This window comes from Bubalus bubalis, chromosome 2 (genome assembly GCF_019923935.1).
Source record: "Bubalus bubalis isolate 160015118507 breed Murrah chromosome 2, NDDB_SH_1, whole genome shotgun sequence".
Lineage (NCBI taxonomy): Eukaryota > Metazoa > Chordata > Mammalia > Artiodactyla > Bovidae > Bubalus > Bubalus bubalis.
Window position 1 is genome coordinate 49,020,278 of NC_059158.1, and position 20,880 is coordinate 49,041,157.

Here is a 20,880-nt window from a genome sequence, read left to right on the forward strand (position 1 = left end):
GCGAACACCTCTTGAGGGACTGGGAGCAGCCTGAATACTGCACAGTTGTTAACCTTCCCGAGAGCTCTGTGTCCTGGAGGTATCCTCCTCCCATCCCAGCCCAACTCCAGTGTCTCCCTCTGGTGCCAGCTTTGCCCTCTCTGTACTGTTCACGTCATCGCTGCAGGGATTCTGTTACTTCTCAGTTTAAAAGGATTTTGTCTCCCCATTTTCCCATGGGATGAGGTGAGAACACCTCAGCCTGGCATACGAGGTCCTTCTGGAAGGAGCCGGCCTGACTCTGGACCTTGTCTCAGTGCTGACACCCTGACTTCTTCTGCCAGTGGGGCCCCTGGGGCTCCTCCCGAGTGCCAGGCTTGTGCTCGCCTCCTGCGGGGATTGCTCTTCCCTCTTCCTCTACTTCTGTGACCCGACTAAAGACCACTTGTCTTCGTTTGCCTCCTCTGATGCACCTGGTTCTCACCCTACTCCTGCCCAGTGTCCATTCGTGTTTTCACGTGCGTTCCCGTAATAACCAGTGGCTCCTCTGTCACAGGACTTGCACTGTCGTCATCGCTTGCTTCTTCATCTGATTTCTCCAGTAAAGTATGAGAGCTGCAAAGTGCCTTTCATGATTGGTCTTCCATATGTTTTGTTGAATAAATGAATATATATTATACCAGTGATATTTTTAAAAATAATTTTTTCATTTATTTATAACTGTGCTAGTTCTTTGTTGCTTTGTGTGGGCTTTGTCTTGGTTGAGGTGAGTAGGGTCTGCTCTTTGTTGAAGTGTGAGGGCTTCTCATTGCCGTGGCTTCTCTTGTTGCTGCGCACAGGCTCGAGGGTGCATGGGCTTCGGAAGTTGCAGCTCTCAGGCTCTCGAGTGCGGGCTCAGTAGTTGTGGTGCAGGGGCTTAGTAGCCCTGTGGCATGCAGGATCTTTCCGGACCAGTGAATGAACCCACGTCCCTGCATTGGTAGGTGGATTCTTACCCACTGTGCCACCAAAGAAGTGCTGTTTTGTTGCTTTTTTCCTGTATAAAATTCTTATAATTTATATAATTTATAAATTATATTATTACAGTTCTTTGTTCTGTAAAACCACTAATTCAGGAGACATAGACCTAAAGGATTGGATCTTACCTCCAGTCAGTGCTCAGTCTGTGCAATAATGATGGATTCCTATTCCTCTACCCCAGTCTGGTCATTGTCAACAAGAATTTAGATTAACTACTGACACTTCTTGAGTCCTTGAAACATGCAGAAACTGTACATTCATTTAGGGCTTTCAGTCTCTGTGGAATTCACTCATGGCTGGTTGCCAGGCAACCAGGGCTGGATGCTACATGTAATATGCACCAACCGATGTTGCTGTTTTTATTATTATTAAATCAAATGGTTTCTTGTTTTATTACCATGTCAGAGTCATCTGTATGTAGCTGATGTGCATAGTTTGTGGCCTCCTATTATACAAAGTAACCTTGTGAAAGTCTTTCAAGCATACTGAATTGTCTCTTTAGGCTGTTTAAATATAATGTTTTTCTCTTACCTTATTTTTGCTTAGGTCAAAATAGGAAAGAGTACTGTTTAGTTTGAAAGATGATAATGATAATCTTGTTAGAAAAAATAATCATCATTCATTTGTATGAACTGTATAGTTTAAATATAACCTAGAGGGGAAGAACATTAGGAGGTTGAAATTGAAATCATTATTAGGTCTAATTTTGTTTAGTGCCTTTAATGATCAAAGAGGAATGATGAGTAGCATTTTCATTAAGTTTGTCAATAAAACTAATATGGTGGATGACACCAATACCTGTAAAAATGAAAGTAGCTATAGGGGAATTGTCAAGTCATTTTACAGGATTTAGACATTGAAAGAGAATTATTATAACATTTTGCCAACCTAGTAATTTGGGATATTGCTTAACAATATACATAATTCTGAGAATGTAGAGGCATTGTGCCCAGATTTTCTTAGCTGAACTTATTTCTATAGTTAAAAGTTAAATTAACCACAGGAAAGCATTTTGCTTCAATCTCTTATGGAAATGCAAGCTCTTCATTAGTGGCATCCATCAGGAACTGAGTGCCTATATTGTGCTTGGAATAAAAACATGACACAATTTCTGTTCTCAAGAAATTTACATTTTGATTTCATTTAAGTGTGTTTAATTTCATTCAAGAGGTTTATGAATGTAATATGTAAGTGCCTGTGGCAGAAGGTAGTAGAACAAAATGGTGAATATGTTTTTCAATTAAATTCTTGGTGAAAATGAAAAATGTGTTTTATTTTTACTTAGAAAAACTGAAGGAAATTTTTGGCTAACCCAATAAAATTTGGAAAAATAGAAACAAATTCTGCCTCACTAATATAGTTGCTGCTAGGTTTTTGTTATAATTGTTGTGATCTCTGTGCATATTTTTATGTAATAATAATTTAAATGGTTAAACTTTAAAAACATTCATTTTCACTTAATATATCTTACCTATTATGATAAAGGAGATTACTTTTCATGGCTCTAATTTTAAGTGATTTGTAATATTTAGTTGAGGATGTATATATCTATCTTTACATCACCATTCTCATTTCACTGGGTATTTAGGCTTTCTTTGTTGCCTAAACCTGTGAAGAAAAACTGCAGACTCTGAGCAGTGCCTGTGGCCAGGTGAGGGCCTGGTGGAGAAGGGGCGCTGCGCTGATCTGTGAGGAAGAGGCGTCGCCCAGCAGCAGGCAGGGCAGGGAGCGGGGCGCCTTCCTGGGGCAGGAGAGGCGAGAGAGTGGCCATGCGCCTAGCAAGGGAAGCAGTCACTTGACGAAGACAGATTTCAGAATAATGAATTTTAAACCTTGTAGTGCATCTGGATTAGAATTTTATTGTAGCCCTAACAAATTATCAGAAATTGAATGGATCAAAACAGCACTTACTTTTTTCATACAGGTCAGAAGTGTGACTTGGGCCTCCCCAGGCTAAAATCGAGGTGTCAGCAGGGCTGTGGTTCCTGTTGGAGGCTCGGGGGCAGAATCTGCTGCTGCGCTTATGTGCGTTGTTGGCTGGGTTTGGTTCCTTGTGGAGGTGGGCCTGAGGTCCTCTGCCCTTTGCAGGCTGTCGCCAGGGCCACATTCCTGCCTCTGCCACCCTTGCCCCCGTGGCCGCTCTGTGGTCCTCACGTGTGGTCCCCTGCCTCAGCCAGCAGCGGTGCACCAGTCCTTCTCATTTGTCAAGGGTGACTTATTTGGCTGCATATCTGCCTCCTCCCAGAGAAAGCTTTCTGCTTTATAGGCTCATGTGGTTGGATAGTCCACATGGAGACCCAGGAGAATCACCCTACCTCAAGGTCCCTCATCTTAACTACATCTTCAGTGGCCTTTTTGCTATGTAACCTGTCGTGTTCATGGGTGAACGTCTTTGGAAGCCATTGATCTGCCTATTACAGTGAGGGTTTTCTCTTGGATTGAAGACAGCTTTTAATATCATTCACTTTCAGCAGTTTTACAAGTAAACCACTTCATTTATGTACAATACTGAATTACCCTGGGGTTTTATAGTTAGGTCAGTTTGTTAGCTTAACATGTTGGAAAGTTGAAAAAATGGTTAACAGTGACTTTTATAAGAATATAAAGTACTGATTTTCTTTTCAGTGATATAGAAAGAAGATAGGAAAATCTTTCCTTGCTTGTTCGACTGGCCATCCAGCCAAGGCAAATAGATACCTTTGTAAATAGTAGACCTTGTAGTGAGATCGTATGTATTGGCTGTGACTTGGGAGTAGATGCAGGGTCACAAATCTTTTAGCATCTGAAGAGTTAGTTTTGTTTATCATTGATTTAACACACATTACGGGGACTACTTGGTGCCAGATATGATGTTAGGTTCTCGGAATACGTGTTCACTTCTGATCTTACAGAACTGATTGTTGGTCAGAAAAGGGAGAATCTTGACTAAAGTAATTACAGTAAATTATGGTGGCTGTTAGCGTAGGGGTGGCCCCTGACTCTGGGCTCACGGCCCCCATGGCACTGTGTCCATGCAGCTTGTTCCCAACCAGAGGGTCAAGTGTCCATTCATCGCGAGTCCAGGGTTTCTTAGGCATTTATGCGTTGTGGATGCTGTCAGTCTTCCTGGAAAGCAAAGTTTATGATTATTTATGTTTTTCAAGTAGTTTCATTCCTGTAGTTATTAAATTTCCCATTCTTTACTCTTTGATTTTCTTTACAATATTGATTGTCCTGTAGTTGAGTAACAAAGAAAATTATTTTACACTGTGTTAGGCATAAAGCCCTAACAAAGTACAAAATGGTGATGATACTATGGGAAACAGTTTTCCTTAAAAGCTTGGGAAAACGTTGTGGTAGTTACTGTGAAATATTAGCAGCTAAAGAGCTTTGCAGTGGAACTTTTGTGATGATGGAAGTGTTCTGTACCCGCACCACTCTACCCAGTAGCCAGCAGCTGCTTAGGCTGTTGAGTGCTTGAAGTATAGCTCCTGTGTTTTCATTTAAATTCATTTTTAAATGGTCATAACTGATGCTTGTTGGATTGGACAGCATGTTTCTCTGTCATACTTGAAATGTGTTTAGATAATCATGTATTTTAAAAAGTACAATAACGGTTTTTAGATTAATGGATTTGGATTTCTCAGTCTGTGATGGCCGTGCCCGTGGTCCTGGGGCTTGGGGCTGTCTCGGGGTGTGGGGTGCTGAGCTGCCGGAGCCCTGTCCCCAGGATAGGTGGGCCCATCACCCGGAGCCGCCCCCCGTGCTGGCCTTGCTGGAGGAGCGCGGTCGGGGGTGTTCAGGCTGCCCAGGCGGTGAGCTGCCTGGTGCCACATGTGACCTGTGGGAATTTTGCAAGTCTACATGTTTGTGTCCTGGTAACTGGACACAATTCACGGTAAAAACGAAACTAAATTTGATAGATTGGGCTGAGGTAAGCCAGACGGCCCGGACTCACCAAAGGTGAATGGTGCCCTCTCAGCTGTTTGTAGCTACTGTGTAGAAAGCAGCTCTAAAAAGATAATACAAAGGGAATAAGAAGCCCATTTGTAGTTGAGCCCCTGTGGTCCTCCGTGGGCAGCAGACACACTATCCACAGGAGGCCCCTGGGGACCTGGGTCATAGGGCGCACCGGGTCCTCAGCCTCACGGGGGCTCCTCCTGGTCGCCAGCCCGCATTCCTGGGCCTCTGTGACGCTCTCAGCTCTGTTTGCTGCGCAGCAGTGTTGCTGGCCGAAATGGTTAGTTTTACGTGTTCATTTGATTTTGGTGTTTGTCTGGGGTGTATGTTCCATGAGAGCAAGGTGTCTGTCTGTCCTCTGTTTTCCTCTCTCCCTGTTATTGCAACATGGCCGCACCTCAGGGAAACTCCTGGATGAGCCGGTGCTGGGAGAAGACCCCTTCAGGTTTTAAAATTTACCTCTCACTTAGGTTTCTTACAGAGAAGGCAATGGCACCCCACTCCAGTACTCTTGCCTGGAAAATCCCATGGACGGAGGAGCCTGGTAGGCTGCAGTCCATGGGGTTGCTACGAGTCGGACACGACTGAGCGACTTCACTTTCACTTTTCACTTTCATGCATTGGAGAAGGCAATGGCACCCCACTCCAGTACTCTTGCCTGGAAAATCCCAGGGACAGAGGAGCCTGATGGGCTGCCGTCTATGGGGTCGCACAGAGTCGGACACGACTGAAGCGACTCAGCAGCAGCAGCAGTAGGTTTCTTAAGCTACTGAATGTTGAGACTGGATGAGATGGTAGTTTAGATGAAACGTTGGTGAATTTTGTCAATTCCAAGGGAAAGCTCTTGGAAACACTAAGTAAAGAAACACTCTATACTTTGTAGAAATTCAGTGCTGGTTTTGCCTTTTGTTCTGGGACTCGGGACTCTTTCTCAGAGTTGGTAGCTAACTGGGGAGAGTCCTTTCTTTCTTTTTGTCTGTGTGATTTTAGAAAGACCCCATTTTTTTCCTCCAGTGACATATACAATTGTTGAAGACTGTATTTAAAAACAGAATAAAACCAAACCTGTTATGAACCTTGCTGTTTTGATCTGTGGAATGAAAGCCTTAACATGATGAGCCATTGGTAATGCTGTGCAAGAGCAAAGGAGTGTGCAAAAAGTGTGTGATGGGGTCTCTGGATGTGACTTGTCATAATCATCCTCATTAGCTGTCCCCTTCATCTCCTCTCCTTCCGAAACCCCACCAAACCCCAATCTCATGTTCCTGGTTTTCTGTTATTAGGGAACAGCTGTGAGGGGGCATTGTAGCATGCCTCAGCCTGTGACAGCCCATCTCAGAAGCGTCCCATCTTCTGTGAATTGTAGGGAAAAGAGACAGTGACCGTCAGTTCAGTGTCTTAGTTCTTCTGGGTATTAGAGCTTTATTTCACTCCCACCCATCCTCAGCTTTTCATAACCAGTCTCTCAGGCAACCTTTTCTTTATTGTAATCATTTGACCATCCTGGGTCAAAGTCCAGTCAAAACAGCCTCTACTTAGGGAGTCATGTACTTGGCAGAATATGCTGAGAATGTAAAGGAATATAAAAAAATGTAGTCATGAAAGTAGAGATCTTTTGGAGGGGCTTTAAGTGTATATGGTGAAAACACCTATGTAGTGTTGTAGAGCTACTATCTTATAGGGATGTTATGTGTATTCTTTGTTATAAATCAATTTTATTGAAGTATAATTTACATACAATGAAATGTACTCATTTTAAGGGTGCAGTTCCATGACTTTTGACAATGTGAGGTACAGATATTTTTGATAGAAAAATGAAATGCATCTCAGCGCTTTTGCAGTTCATTGGACTGTTGCAGCTTAGAAATTGGAATAAATAGGAAAATATGGACCACATGGGAAAATACGAGGCCAGCCTGAAACAAGGAAGAGTAGTGATTGTGCTGTTTGTAGTCCTCACCTGTGTGGAAACCCATGTCAGCCTGGGTTTTTATTGGGTTTGTGTGCCTCTTGTCTCTTAGTTGTAAGGAAATATACATCATTATCCTTCTTATTGTCTGACGGTAGGTTTATGGAGAGAATTTTTTTTTTTTTTTACGCAAAATGGAGTAAACTTCATGCTTATGGAAAAATAATTTACATGCAATTTATAATAGAAGTTTATTGATTTTGTTCTCATTGGAGTAACTGCAGGCAAAATCACCTGGGCTAACATAAGTTGGATACCATTTTCAAGGGGTTTAGATGTAGCAAGAAACTCATTCAATTTCAGTGGTGACAGCTGTGGAGTGCCTTTCTCTGTGACACCCTCACAGCAGGAGATGCTACACTGCAACTGCGGCTCCCTGGTTTCCTGCCCGCTGCTGAAATGGAGCCTGACAGGACTGTGCTTTCTGAATGTCTGAACAGCCTAGCTTAAGCAGTCAGAGTATTTTTTTTAATGTCCAAAGTAGATAGAATTGTGACTGCAAAAGTGGATATATGGGTGACATACAAAACCTTTGTTTGCTCTTTCAAAATTGTTTTTCAATTTGTACTGTGATTACACCTGAGTTTCTGTGAAAAGGCTGTATTGGAACTTGGTATACTTTTATAGAATGATATAGGAAATTACAGTTCATTTTGAAAGATATATTAGCTTACTTTTTAATTTAAACAGAAATATGTTTCCTTAATGCAGAGGTCAGTTTTGATTACTTGTGATGCTTTCTTCACTGCTTTTTTATTTGATATCAGTTTTTAAATTATGATAACCTATAGCTGCCAGATAGAAAGGAGTAAACAGGAGTAAACCTCTTTCAAGACTACTGGTAGATAGTTGACACGGAAAGGATGTGTGTTTTATGTGTCACTGTTCTATGAACCTCAGAGTTTGTCTTTCGGTGAGGAGGGAGGGCATGGAGATACTTTCTGAGGTTGGAAGGTAGGTTCTGTCCAGCCTGGGCCCCGGTCCTGTGGTCATACCTACCCCAGCATAGCTTCTTACAGATGAGAGGAGAATGGAGAGTTGTGATTAAGTGTCTTTTGAGGCAGTCTGAGTGCAGGTTGGAAAAGAATTTCCAGACACAGAGAACTGCAGGAAAGAGTGAGTTTATTAAGAACAAAGAGCAGAGATCAAGTGGACACTTTGAGCGCACAACTCCTGACAGGCCAGGGAGGGTTGACAGTTTTTGTGAGTTAGTAGCCAATTTTTATAGCCACAAGACAAAGAAAATTCCTGCTGGAAGGTTGGCTTTAGGTGATTGTTTGGGATGCTATAGGGTGTGGTGATCAGGGGCTTTTGGCAATGGTAACAAAGAGGCCAAGTTAACTTCAGAGTGACCTTGGTTATGGGCTCTATTTTTGTGGACCTTAGTACAAGGCCTTGCACCTGTGGCCTCGGGCAGGACTCAGCAGTGTTGAGGTGGACCATGAAACCCAAAGACTCCCAGACAGAAATGTGCTACCCTCGACCCCTGAAGATTCAGGTTCATTCAGTTCAGTTCAGTCGCTCAATCGTGGTCGACTCTTTATGACCCCATGAATTGCAGCATGCCAGGCCTCCCTGTCCATCACCAACTCCCAGAGTCTACCCAAACCCATGTCCATTGAATTGGTGATGCTATCCAAACATCTCATCCTCTACTGTCCCCTTCTCCTCCTGCCCTCAGTCTTTCCCAGCATCAGGCTCTTTTCAAATGAGTCAGCTGTTTGCATCAGGTGGCCAAAGTATTGGAGTTTCAGCTTCAGCATCAGTCCTTCCAGTGAATATTCAGGACTGATTTCCTTTAGGATAGACTGGTTGAATCTCCTTGCCATCCAAGGGACTCTCAAGAGTCTTCTCCAACACCACAGTTCAAAAGCATCAATTCTTCAGCACTCAGCTTTCTTTATAGTCCAACTCTCCCATCCATACATGACCACTGGAAAAATCATAGCCTTGACTAGACAGACCTTTGTTGACAAAGGAATGTCTCTGCTTTTTAATATGCTATCTAGGTTGGTCATAACTTTTCTTCCAAGGAGTAAGTGTCTTTTAATTTCATGGCTGCAATCACCACCTGCAGTGATTTTGGAGCCCAGAAAAATAAAGTCAGCCACTATTTCCATTGTTTCTCCATCTATTTGCCATGAAGTGATGGTACCAAATGCCATCATCTTCGTTTTCTGAATGTTGAACTTTAAGCCAACGTTTTCGCTCTCCTCTTTGACTTTTATCAAGAGGCTCTTTAGTTCTTCTTCACTTTCTGCCCTAAGGGTGGTGTCATCTGCATATCTGAGGTTATTCATATTTTTTCTGGCAATCTTGATTCCAGCCTGTGCTTCCTCCAGCCCAGCGTTTCTCATGATGTACTCTGCATAGAAGTTAAATAAGCAGGGTGACAATATACAGCCTTGACGTACTCCTTTTCCGATTTGGAACTAGTCTGTTGTTCCATGTCCAGTTCTAACTGTTGCTTCCCGACCTGCATACAGGTTTCTCAAGATTCAAGTTACCTCCAGGCTAATCAGAATTCATGATGTTTCCCTAACGTAGAAATGGCGAACTGTGGCTCAAGTTTGGAACCTTGATTCTCAAGCACAGTGCTGGGAAAACAGGTATATTAAGAGTCAGCTGGAGTTGCAGCTTGTATTCCGAATATGACCAGCAGAGTCTGACCTAACTTGGCAGACAAGAGTCTGGACAGGTCAGCTGGTGTTTCTCCAGGTGAACCTAGTCCTCACAGGAGGACCTTGGCAGCCTTGGTCACTGTCTGCTCTCTGCGACCATGCTGCTCAGGAGAAGCAGTGAGCACCACAGACATGAGCCAGATGTGTAATTTTAAATTACTTCAGTCTCATTGATTTTAGTAATAATCTTATTTAACTCACTTCAACATGTAATTGGTATGCAAATTTATTAATGAAATGTTTTACATTATTTTTTCATAGTAAGTCTTGGAAATCCAGTGCAAACTTTACACCCATAGAATGTCTTAATTCTGACTAAGCTGCATTTCAAGTACCCAGTTGCTACAGTTGGCTGGTGGCTACCATGTTGGACATGCAGCTTGGCACAGCTGGGTCCCACTGAAACCTGCAGTGTTTGCAGTTGGAGTTTGGCACCATGAAAACTTCCTAAGAGTGTAGATATAGGTATAAGCTTCCAAATCATCAGGTTATTCAAAGACATCTAAATTCTACTTCAAGATTAAATATTATATGTGATAGTTTAAGGAAGATAGGAAAGGAGTTTGCTTTCTTCCTGATAATCAAGGGAAGAAACTGGTGAATGTTAACAGTAGAGAAAAGCAGTAGCCAAAATGTCTAGAGGCCTGGGTGATGATGAGTATTACAGTCTGACTGAGGTGTTGGCTACACCGGCAGGGCCCAGGCCGTGTCCAGGCCCAGCAGGATCGTGAAGCCCAGTGGTGAGAAGCCCCCTGAGTTTGAGTTGGGCATCTCCCGGGCCCTCCTGGAGCTGGAGATGAACTTGGACCTCAGGGCCCAGCTGCAGAAGCTGAACATCATGGCCGCCAAGGAAATTGAAGTTGGTGGTGGTCAGAAAGGTATCATAATCTTTGTTCCCGTTCCTCAACTGAAATCTCTCCAGAAAATCCAGGTCCTGCTGGTATGTGAGCTGGAGAAGTTCAGTGGGAAGCGCGTTGTCTTTATTGCTCAGATGAGAATTCTGCTTAAGCACACTCAAAAAAGCTGTACAAAAAACAAGCAAACACTTCCCAGGAGCTGCACACTGGTGGCTGTGCATGACACCATCCTGGAGGACTTGGTTTTCCCAAGTGAGATTGTGGGCACGAAAATCTGCATGAAGCCAGATGGCAGGCAGCTCGTAAAGCACAGCAGAACAGTGTGGAACCCAAGGTTTAACGTTTTCTGGTGTCTATAAGAAGCTCATGGGCAAGGATATAAATTTTGAATTGCCAGAGCTTCAATTGTAAACAAATATGACTAAGTAAAATATTATTCACAATTAAAAAAAACAACTTGAGTGAAGAATCATGCAACAAAAACATCTCCTTTGATCCTCACTGCAGCCCATGGAGGGGATACTTTCGTGACCCCTTTTATGATCCCTGTTTCCCTGTAAGGAAATTGGAAGCAGAGTCAGCAGGCAGTAAGTGTAACAGCCAGAACTTGTGGGTCTGACCCCTGAGCTCCTCACCATCCTGCTTGGCTCTCCCTTACTCTGCTGTGCTCCCTGATTGCTTTGGGCAGATTGGACTTGGGAAAATTATGAAAGTACGGAAGAATTGTGGCTGATTCTTAAGCTGTTGCAGCTGTTCCACTACTCCTGCTCCCTCCTTCAAGTTTCTTCCCAGGGCCGAGCAAGGGAAGTGATTAGAGAGCAATCACCTGTGTTGCCAGCTTGCGCCCTGGGGCCCCGTGTCTTGGGGCTTGGGGGTGGGGGCTCCCACAGACCACTGAGCAGAGGTGTGATGGCCGTCTCTGCTGAGTTCAGTGACACAGCAGAAAAGGTTTTTTTCTTTAGCCAGCTGATTTATCGTGAGACCCACAACCCACTTTCGTATAATTTTTTCCTTTTGTTTCCGGCTCTTATTTTCAGCACCCAAACCTGGCTCCCTATTGAGACCTAAAGTGCTTGTTATTGTCCTTAGTGGTTTGTTGAACCGGGCTTAGTTTTCTGTTGTTTCTACAAAGACCAGGCATGGGTCTGCCTTTCACAATCAGATGTGTGCAGTTGCGTATGTTTCAGAACTCTTTGTATAGCCACTTCATTTTTATTGTGTAAGTTCAGTGTTTGTGTGGTGGTGTTTGGAGCATTGGTTCCCTGTGGCTGTGACCGACTGTGCCTTCCTGTCTCGTGATCCTCAGCCCCCCTCCTCCCTTGATTTAATGGGACTGAAAATGGTATCATGTCAAATATGGTTACGTAAATATGTGTTATGAATATTTGAAAGTCTTTCTCCTTTCAGCTTTAATTTGTTGAAACTGTTCTTAGGTTTACAATTTTCTGTTTATTGTGATTTTTAACTCTATTGGAAACCTAACTCTATTTACATGTTACTGTTTAATGAGCAAGATAATGTGGGAGGAAAAAGTTTCTCAGATGTGACTGAGTTTTAATTAAGTTGTATGTAGGCCTGTTGAACATATAGGAAGATGCTTTTGTATATTTTGCGTACAATTAGTTTTCTTATAGTAGATGAATAACTTAGGACCATCACCTCAAAACAAAACAGAAAAAATAATCAAGGACAAACACTGAATTTCTTCCTTGTAAGCTAAGGGTTTGTTACACACAATTGCAAAATTTAGTTTTCTCAGAAAGTATTATAATGCACAAGTTTAGGGTTTTAAAGGTTTTAAACTTGACAAGACCTTCATTGTCACTTGACAAGACAAAATCATTGAAGTCATGATTTAGCCCTATGTTATTGCAAAAGGAGATAGGATTTGCCTTTTATCTTGATGGTTTTTGCTTGGAGACCTGTGTTTCATGGCCCGCCCGCTCAGTTTCAGCTCTTTTTTTCTCTCTTGCCTCTGCTTGTCTTTTTTGTGGCCTAACCCTACCTCTTCATCTATAAACTGTGAAATTTTCTTGGTTTCACTGATCTCTTTCTACTTGTCCACCTGATATGTCTAACCCTCTACTTGCTGAGAAAACAGACTCTTTTATTATCCCTAAATGTCACCTCTTTATCACGTGCTTACTTTTAAATGGTCCAGCAATGCTAATAAACTCACAATATGTACTTTTCTGAACCAGGTCAAAATTTAAGAGTGTTTTTAATGCAAATAAAATTGTTCAACTACAAATGGTAAAAACACTAAAACAACCAGGCCCGTGACTTTTCTGTTATTCCCTGACTGTGGTCTCCTGCCCGTCCCCTCTGCTGTCCAGGCCCACCCAGGTCACCTTCTTCTCTGGCCTTGAGCTGGCATGGCAGGTGCCTCTGATCAGCCTGGACACTGTGGTCAGTTGTCTCAACAGCATTCTCCGGACACTCAGAATTCTGGATGCTGCCCCTGAGCACCCCCTCTGTGGTGCCATTTTGGGGCTGCACATGATGGGCCCTCCCCCTGCTTTGAGAAGGGCCTGTTCTCTGCATCCTCGTCGGGGTTCTCAACACCTCATCCTGTTGCACTATTTGCATCATCTCTGGGCCCATCACGACTTTGTGACTCTTCCTTGGTCAAAAAAGTACTTGATGAAGGACTGAAGAACTGTGCAGAGACTCTTGAAAGTTTATTTTTAAAAAAAGGGTAATTGGGAAAGGACAACTACTGTGATAGAGAAAGTCTATTATGGAGAGTCTGACATTCTAATGGCCTTTAAAAAAATAAGGTTCGTTCTGGGTTTCTGCATTTCTCTAGCTCTGTTTGGTGAGTGCAGGGGTTCGTGTTGTTTGCACAGTGCAGTGTAACTGTACAATTATAGTGGACCCACATCTTTATTCTCTGACTTTCTGGTAACTTGAGAAAAACGATACCGTTTTACCTTCAGTGCCTTTCGCCAGGTACTCTAGCAAATAGAAGATAAATTAGCATACAGGATGGAAATAAGTTATTCTCCACATTTATGGATGAACAACTTGGTGGCTCAGATGGTGAAGAATCTGCCTGCAATGCAGGAGACCCAGGTTTGATCCCTGGGTTGGGAAAATTCCCTGGGGGAGGGCGTGGCAACCCACACCAGTGTTCTTGCCTGGAGAATTCCATGGACAGGAGCAGAGGTTCATGGGGTTGCAAAGAGTCAGACACAACTGAACGACTAATGCACACAATTAATGCATAGTTGGACTTATCCTTTTTCTTTTTTACTTGTGCCAACTTAGTGGCTAAACTGAGAATTGAATCAAATTTTGACTTTTTAAGATTCTCTGATTAGTCATAAATTCCTCTTTATATTTGCCAGGATAATGATTAGTGAAATAATTTGAATTTTGTGACCCATTAAAATATTTTTTTGTCCACTGTGTTGAAAACGTGACATTTGTGTTGTGTCTCAATTTATTTTTCTATGGAAGGTTAGAACTAAGAAAGCTTTTATGCTGACTAAATCCCCCTTGTTAAAACTGTATATTAGTGACAGCGAGTATTTCTTAAAACTGTGGTTATTTGCAATGGGCTGAAAACAGTGTTTTTTGGTGTGTGTGTGTGTGTGTGTGTGTGTGTATCAAACCAATTAGAAATTGTTTTTACTTTTAAAAATTACAATAAAAAAGTAGCAAAACGTTTGTATTAATTTTTCTCTATTACCCTAGTACAGTGATTAAGAAATATTTGTTCATAAAATTGATGAAGTTTTTAAAGTCATGAAACCGAGACTATATTTTGACAGTTCATGACACATGTTTTCACTCGTTAGTGTAGTAGCTGCATTATTTGGAAGCTCTGTGACATGAAGCTGCCCCAGGCTTTGAGGGTGGCAGGAGGTGCCTCACTTGTCCTGGGCCTGTTGGGAGTCTCATCTCATAGCTCCCTCTGCTCTTCCAAGTAAAAGCCAAGGGTCCCGTCTCATGAGCTAATGTGAGTTGTTCTTAAGGATTTTTATTCTTTTATGGCAGCACTATTTGTTCCTTTTTCTTTTGCCTTAATTGCCTACCTTTCTCTGTCTGTTGCTGCTATTTTACAGTTTTTACAAAGACTTCTCTTGTCTGGAATATGATTATATTCTTCCAACTGATTTTCTATTGCCCAATCCTTCCAATTTCTGCTTTCTTTCTCGAGTATACACTGCTCATGTGAATTCTTGCCCTAGATAGTTTTATGGTTCTTTACTGTTTACAGACCATTGGATACACTGCTTCTCATGATTTCTCTTTCTTGTATCTGAAAATCCTTCCCACCTTGGCTTCACCTATCCCTAACTAGTTCAAGTATGTATTAAATAGCTGTGGTGTACTGACTCCTTTAACAAGATACAAGATAGCCTTTCTGATCCTGAATGAATGGAGGAGAAGTCTTATTCCCAATACTTATGCTTCAGTTCTAATAATGTTTTTAGAAATGTGATGTCTAACAGTTTCCTTATATTCTCTCTGTAATTATTTATACCCAGCAAATTCATTGTGTTTATCATTGCTACCATTCTCTTTTTAACTTTTTTCCTTGAAATTTGGCCCTTTTGCATATCCTATCAAAGCACTGAGGAAGCATTTTATACTGCCTTTCAGGTCCTCTTTATACATCTTCTCTTTGTACTTTGTATACTGCATTAATCTGGGCTGAGAAAACTGTTTACTCATAACTATAATCATGTTTGTACATCATTTATATAAGGCTTTTATATTTGTTCATGTATTTGAGCTGAAAAGTTCTGTTAGATGATTGTAATCAATTTATAGCCTAAGAAATGCAAGGGTCAAGGAGTGACCCAGCATCTCCCAACTGGGGGACGAATTCTCTCCAGGATCAGCTGCCTCCCTTCCCATCCTGTTTTGTTGTCCTCTGTACTTACTGGTCAAGACTGCCATAAGGCAGTTTTGTGTGTGTACTGGAATATGTACATTCCAGTCTGTGTACTGGAATATGTACATTCCAGTCTGTGTACTGGAATATGTACATTCCAGTCTGTGTACTGGAATATGTACATTCCAGTCTGTGTACTGGAATATGCTTTTGTGACTTTAGTTAGCACTTTGAATTTATTATTTCATTTTATTTCCCCAGCATTTCTGTCAGTTAGGCAGGCCTGGCATTATTAATACTGTTTTACATTATTAACACTATTTTACTAATGATAATGCTGATTGCCAATTTGCCAAACCATTGATTTAAAGAACAGAAACAACAGCAGTTCATCAGACTCTTAGCCTGTGCTGTTTTCATTGCCCTATGTATAAGATACATTGGAAAGTGAAATGTGTTTTTACTTTGTGGGGATTGACCTGGGTCAGAAAGATCCCCTGGAGAAGATAATGGCAACCCACTGCAGTATTCTTGCCTGGAGAATTCCATGGACAGAGGAGCCTGGTGGGCTACAGTCCATAGAGTCGCAAAGAGTCAGACACGATGGAGTGACTAACACTTCACTTCACTGAAACAATTCTCTGGTTGTGTTCTGTATTAAAATGTGAAATATTAAAATTAAATGGCAGCTGTTGTTTTAACTTAGCCTGAGTTTTGTGTGCCATGGCACTACTAGTCCAAGGCTAAAGAGAGTGAATCCCTTTATGGTATACTGTCAGAAATTTGTTACTGGAGGGAGAAATAAAACCAAAGGCCAGAAGATGTGTTTTAGGCACAGCATCATTCTGTGTCACTCTCCACCATTTACGTGTCCTGCTCTCAGAGCGATTCTGACCATTCTTGGCCCATCGAGGGGGGATTTTGGGGAGGAGACGTCTGCACTTGTGACACTTTCCCCGCCAGTGGCTACAGTGTCTTGAGATAGCCTGTAGTTTTGCTTCATAATCCGTACCCATTGTTTAATCAGTGACTTGATTGATTGTAGAACAGCTTTTCTACAGAGAGTCTTGAAAGAAAGTGAAAGTGAAGCTGCCCAGTTGTGTCTGACTCTTTGCGACCCCTTGGACTATAGCCTACTAGGCTCCTCTATCCATGGGATTTTCCAGGCAAGAGTACTGGAGTGGGCTGCCATTTCCTTCTTCAGGGGATCTTCCCAACCCAGGGATTGAACCCGGGTCTCCCACATTGCAGGCAGATGCTTTACCATCTGAGCCGCCAGGGAAGCCCTTGAGGGCAGCACTTGAGAGCATCTTGAGGTCATATGTTAACCAGCAGCAAGAAGCTCTAGGGCCGAGCAGTAGAGAGTAGAGCATCTGGAATCCCTTGTGATTGTAATGATACTTTAGTCCAGAACTTCCTTTAGTTGTTAGGTCTGCATGAACCCGTTTGACTGTGGTTTTCTGTGTAACCATGTGGTTCCTGGATATCTGCCTCTGAGTCCCTGTTGATGGAGCTGTGGGTGTGGAGTTGTATCAAGGAGATGATAAAGTGTACAGGTGGAGACTTTAGGTAGAATGAACCATGTTGCATTTCCTCATTTCTAAATATACAAGACGACAGTGTATCACAGGGAAGAGAGTAGTAGAGTAGTGTAGTGTAGTGAACAACAGGAAGTTGGGAGTCAAAAGTTTGAATTCCTGCTGCACTGCTACCTTGCTCTCTGACGCCAGAAGTTCCCCTCTTCTCAAATATACAGTAAACTCACTTGCTTGGGGCTGTTGTAAGGATATGGATGAGGACTCTGCACATGTAGGTGCTGTTCACATGTTACTTATTTTAATGAATAGTGATTACGATACGTTGGGTCCTTTAATGAAAAATATTTCAACTCCAACCTGCCGTCAACACTGCGGGCAGGCAGTGCCGTCTGCATTTGACAGACAGGCATCCAGAGTGTGGAGAGTCTTGGTGACTCACTCTAGGGCCTGCTGAGCAATGACTTCAGACGTAAGCTCTGTTTATCCCTAGCTTTGTGCTGTGCTGTTGGAGAAGGAAGTGGTAACCCACTCCAGTATTCCTGCTTGGAGAATCCCTTGGACAGAGGAGCCTGGTGGGCTACAGTGCACGGGGTCGCAAGAGTTGGACACGACTCAGTGACTAAACCACCGCCACCACTGCGCTGCGCTGTTACAAGCGGTCAGTGGTGCAGGAGTGTGAACTTTAACAGCAGTTTGCATATTGCTCTTAAGGAAGCAGTACTCTAGATTAGGAATCAGGAGACACAGATGAGCACTATATTTCTGTATTATTTATGGGGAAAGTTACTTAAACATATTCTATGAAATACCTTTAAAACACTTGGCTATGTTTCTCCTAAGGTTTACGTATGAAATGTTTTCTCGTGACTTTTTGTCAGAATTTTGAAAATTTCCTTTGAGGTGATCAAAGTATGTTTTATAAATTTGATTTTAATATTTTATTCCTTTTTTTTTTTTTTTTTTAGTCATTCCTACACTGGTCAAGACTACAGTACACAGGGCAATGCTGGCAAGATTTCTTTAGATCAGATCGATTCGGTAAGCATCTCATCCTGTTAAACCTTTGTCAACAGAGAAAAAAGATTTTCTTCAACCAAAGATTATTTTTAGGGTGGGGTGATGGAAGAGAATGTTATTTCATTGCTTGCCAATGATTTTAAAAATAAATGCCATGCGCTGTGCATATGACTTTTTGTCATTATAGGAAAACCAAACAATCAGTATTTGTAGTCTGATAAAAACAATTTAACCAGTTTTCCAAAAGGAGGTTTCTTTTAAGTGATGACACTTAAATAGTATTTGTGTGTTTATATTTAAACACCATATAATTTAGGAAAGGAGAAATGGAGAGTACTAAGTATAGCTGTCTCCTAGGGCTGCTGTAACAGCAAACCACAGGCTGGGTACCCTGAACAACAGGATCTTATCTTCTCACACTTCTGGAGGCGAGAGTTCATGATCAAGCTGTCAGCTATCAGTTTCTTCTGAGGGCCTCTCTCCTTGGCTTCTGGGTGTCTGCCCCATCCCTCTGTCTCTTCCTCTGCTTAGAAGGCTGCTAATCACCTTGGACCATGGCCCCACCCCCATGATCTCATTTAACCTTGATTGCCTTCTTACAGGTCCCAGTTCTAGATACAGCCACATTCTGAGATTGTGGGGTTAGGGCTTAGCATATAAATTTGGGAAGGATGCAGATTATTCCATGACACTAAGTATAGGTCTCGTGTTGCCTCCAAAGTGGGCAGTTTATTTCAGCTTCACTTTGTGGCTCTATAGGAGAATCATTGCGTGTACACTCAACTACACTTTTACTGTATAGAATTTCACTTTAATGCACTTTAGGATTTCTGCATTACCCAAAAAAGGGAAAGTAAGTCAACCATAAATAATCTTTGTTTAGCTAATTACCAAATTATTTACAATAAATTAAAAGTACACTGAGATTTTAATGCTTGGAAACAAGAGTTATAACGGTGAGTACGGGGAGAATCTGAGCTTTTGGAGGCCAAAATGAATAGATCATCTTCCTATTCAAGAAATTATAATCAAGTAGAAGTTGTTACAATGAAAGACAAAGAGGCTGCCTGGTCAGTCAGGGGAGCAAAGTGCGACCCATCCCTGCTCACAAGCAAAGTGGAACCTGCCAAGGAGCCCATGAGAGGTGGGAGTTAAGTCTCAGGAGGAGGATACTTGAGAAGGTGAGGGAGATACAGCTGAGACCATAAATGAAAAAAGTTTTCTTTAATTGTTAATTTCTTTAACACCTTTATTTGAATTTGCCTTTTGAGAGCCTTTTCTCTTATTTTTGTGTTTGCTTTTGGGTTATTTTAAAATTTCATCTGTGATTCACCAGTTGTACTTTTGAACATATTTCTCAGTAAAATGAAATGTTAGATATACATGAAAACTCATACACTCATTTATTTGAAATAACCCTAAACTGGATTTGACCCAAATGTCCTTCAATGAGTGAATGAGTGAATGGTTAGACAAATGGTATTACATCCACACACTGAGGAGATATTACTCAGCAATAAAAAGGAACGAGCTATTGATAGCTGCAATAATTTAGAAGAATTTTTTAGGGATTATGCTGAGTAAAAAGCCACTCTCAAAACTTTATATGATTCCATTTATGTAACACTCTTGAAATGACAAAGTTACAGAGGTGGAGAATAGCTTAGTGGTTGCCAAGGGTTTGGGAATGGTGGGGGCAGGCTGCAGAAGATGGAGGTTATAAAAAGGGAGACAGAAGGAGCCTGGTTGGGTGGGGGGGAATTCTTGAACCTACACGGGAAAAAGTTCCATAGAGTTAAGTACACAGATATGAGCACGTGAGTGTCAAAGAAAATCTAAATTGTGTTAGTGTCAGTATCTTGGTGGTGATAATTCACTACAGGTTTACAAGATATTACCTTTAGAGGAAACCAGATACATGACATCTCTTTGCATTATTTCTTACAACTTCATGGGGATCTATAGTTATCTCAAAAGAGAAAGTTTAATTTAAAAAAAAAAAGAAATAGGTGAAATAAATGTTAATAATTAACCTAATATATCTAAAATATTATTATTTTGACATGTAATCAGTATAAGAATATTAATAAGAAAAACAATTCATCTGTAGTCACAGTGAGACAATAATAACTTCTTTATATTTATAGTTTTTGTTTTTATTCCAGTTAAACTGAATTTGCAATTTGCAAATTAGATTGATTTTGTAACAGATATTGTGGAGATTGATAAATAACAAAATATTCTTTTTTTCTGTAGCTTTCTACCAAGTCCTTCCCACCCTGCATGCGTCAGTTACATAAAGCCCTGCGGGAAAATCACCATCTCCGTCATGGGGGCCGCATGCAGTATGGCCTCTTTCTTAAGGGCATTGGCCTAACCTTGGAACAGGCGTTGCAGTTCTGGAAGCAAGAATTTATCAGAGGGAACATGGATCCAGACAAGGTAATTTTGGAAAATCTGAGCAGTAACTGAAATTTTAATTTGGTCTGAAGACTAAAAAATTTTTCAATATGCCCCTATAATGTAGTTGAAATTCTATAATTTACCTACGTAAAAAGAAACTCATTAATTAATCTAATATTTGCTAAACAGAAGGTTGGGAAAGGTTGATTCAGTTCAAAGGGTAAGATTGAAACAGCCAATGTAAGATGTAAAGTAATGCTTGGATGAGCATGCTGTACTTCTCCTTGGTAGGTAGACTGCCAGTATCGCTGTACCTGAAATTGTGTTCTGAGTTGTGTTTCTGTAGGAATGCGTGTGTATATGTAATACATATAGGCATATATACATACATGCACAGAACTAGGAAATGCTGAGAAAGAATAAAGTGAAAACAGTTCTGAATGCATTTTATTGTGCTATGCAGAATATTTCACAGGGAATTTATTTTTTCCCTCAAACTTTAAAATTTGTTTTGTATTTGGGTATAGCTGATTAACAATGTTGTGGTAGTTTCACATGAATAGCAGTGGGACTTTGTCATACACGTACATGTATCCATTTTCCTCCAGCCCCCCTCCCATCCAGGCTGGCA

General features: G+C 41.5%; 1 protein-coding gene and 1 pseudogene across 2 annotated transcripts in view; both read left to right on the forward strand.

The window, feature by feature from the left end:
* The window catches only part of PRIM2 (DNA primase subunit 2), a 331,388-nt gene that overhangs the window by 205,832 nt on the left and 104,676 nt on the right, over window positions 1-20,880 (forward strand). For both annotated transcript variants that reach the window (XM_025272503.2, XM_006072883.3), the window contains exons 9-10: window positions 17,795-17,867; window positions 20,103-20,288. In XM_025272503.2, coding sequence (XP_025128288.1) covers window positions 17,795-17,867; window positions 20,103-20,288 — 259 coding nt within the window. The remainder of the gene's footprint in view (window positions 1-17,794; window positions 17,868-20,102; window positions 20,289-20,880) is intronic.
* Window positions 4,632-10,932, forward strand: LOC102395493 (annotated as a pseudogene).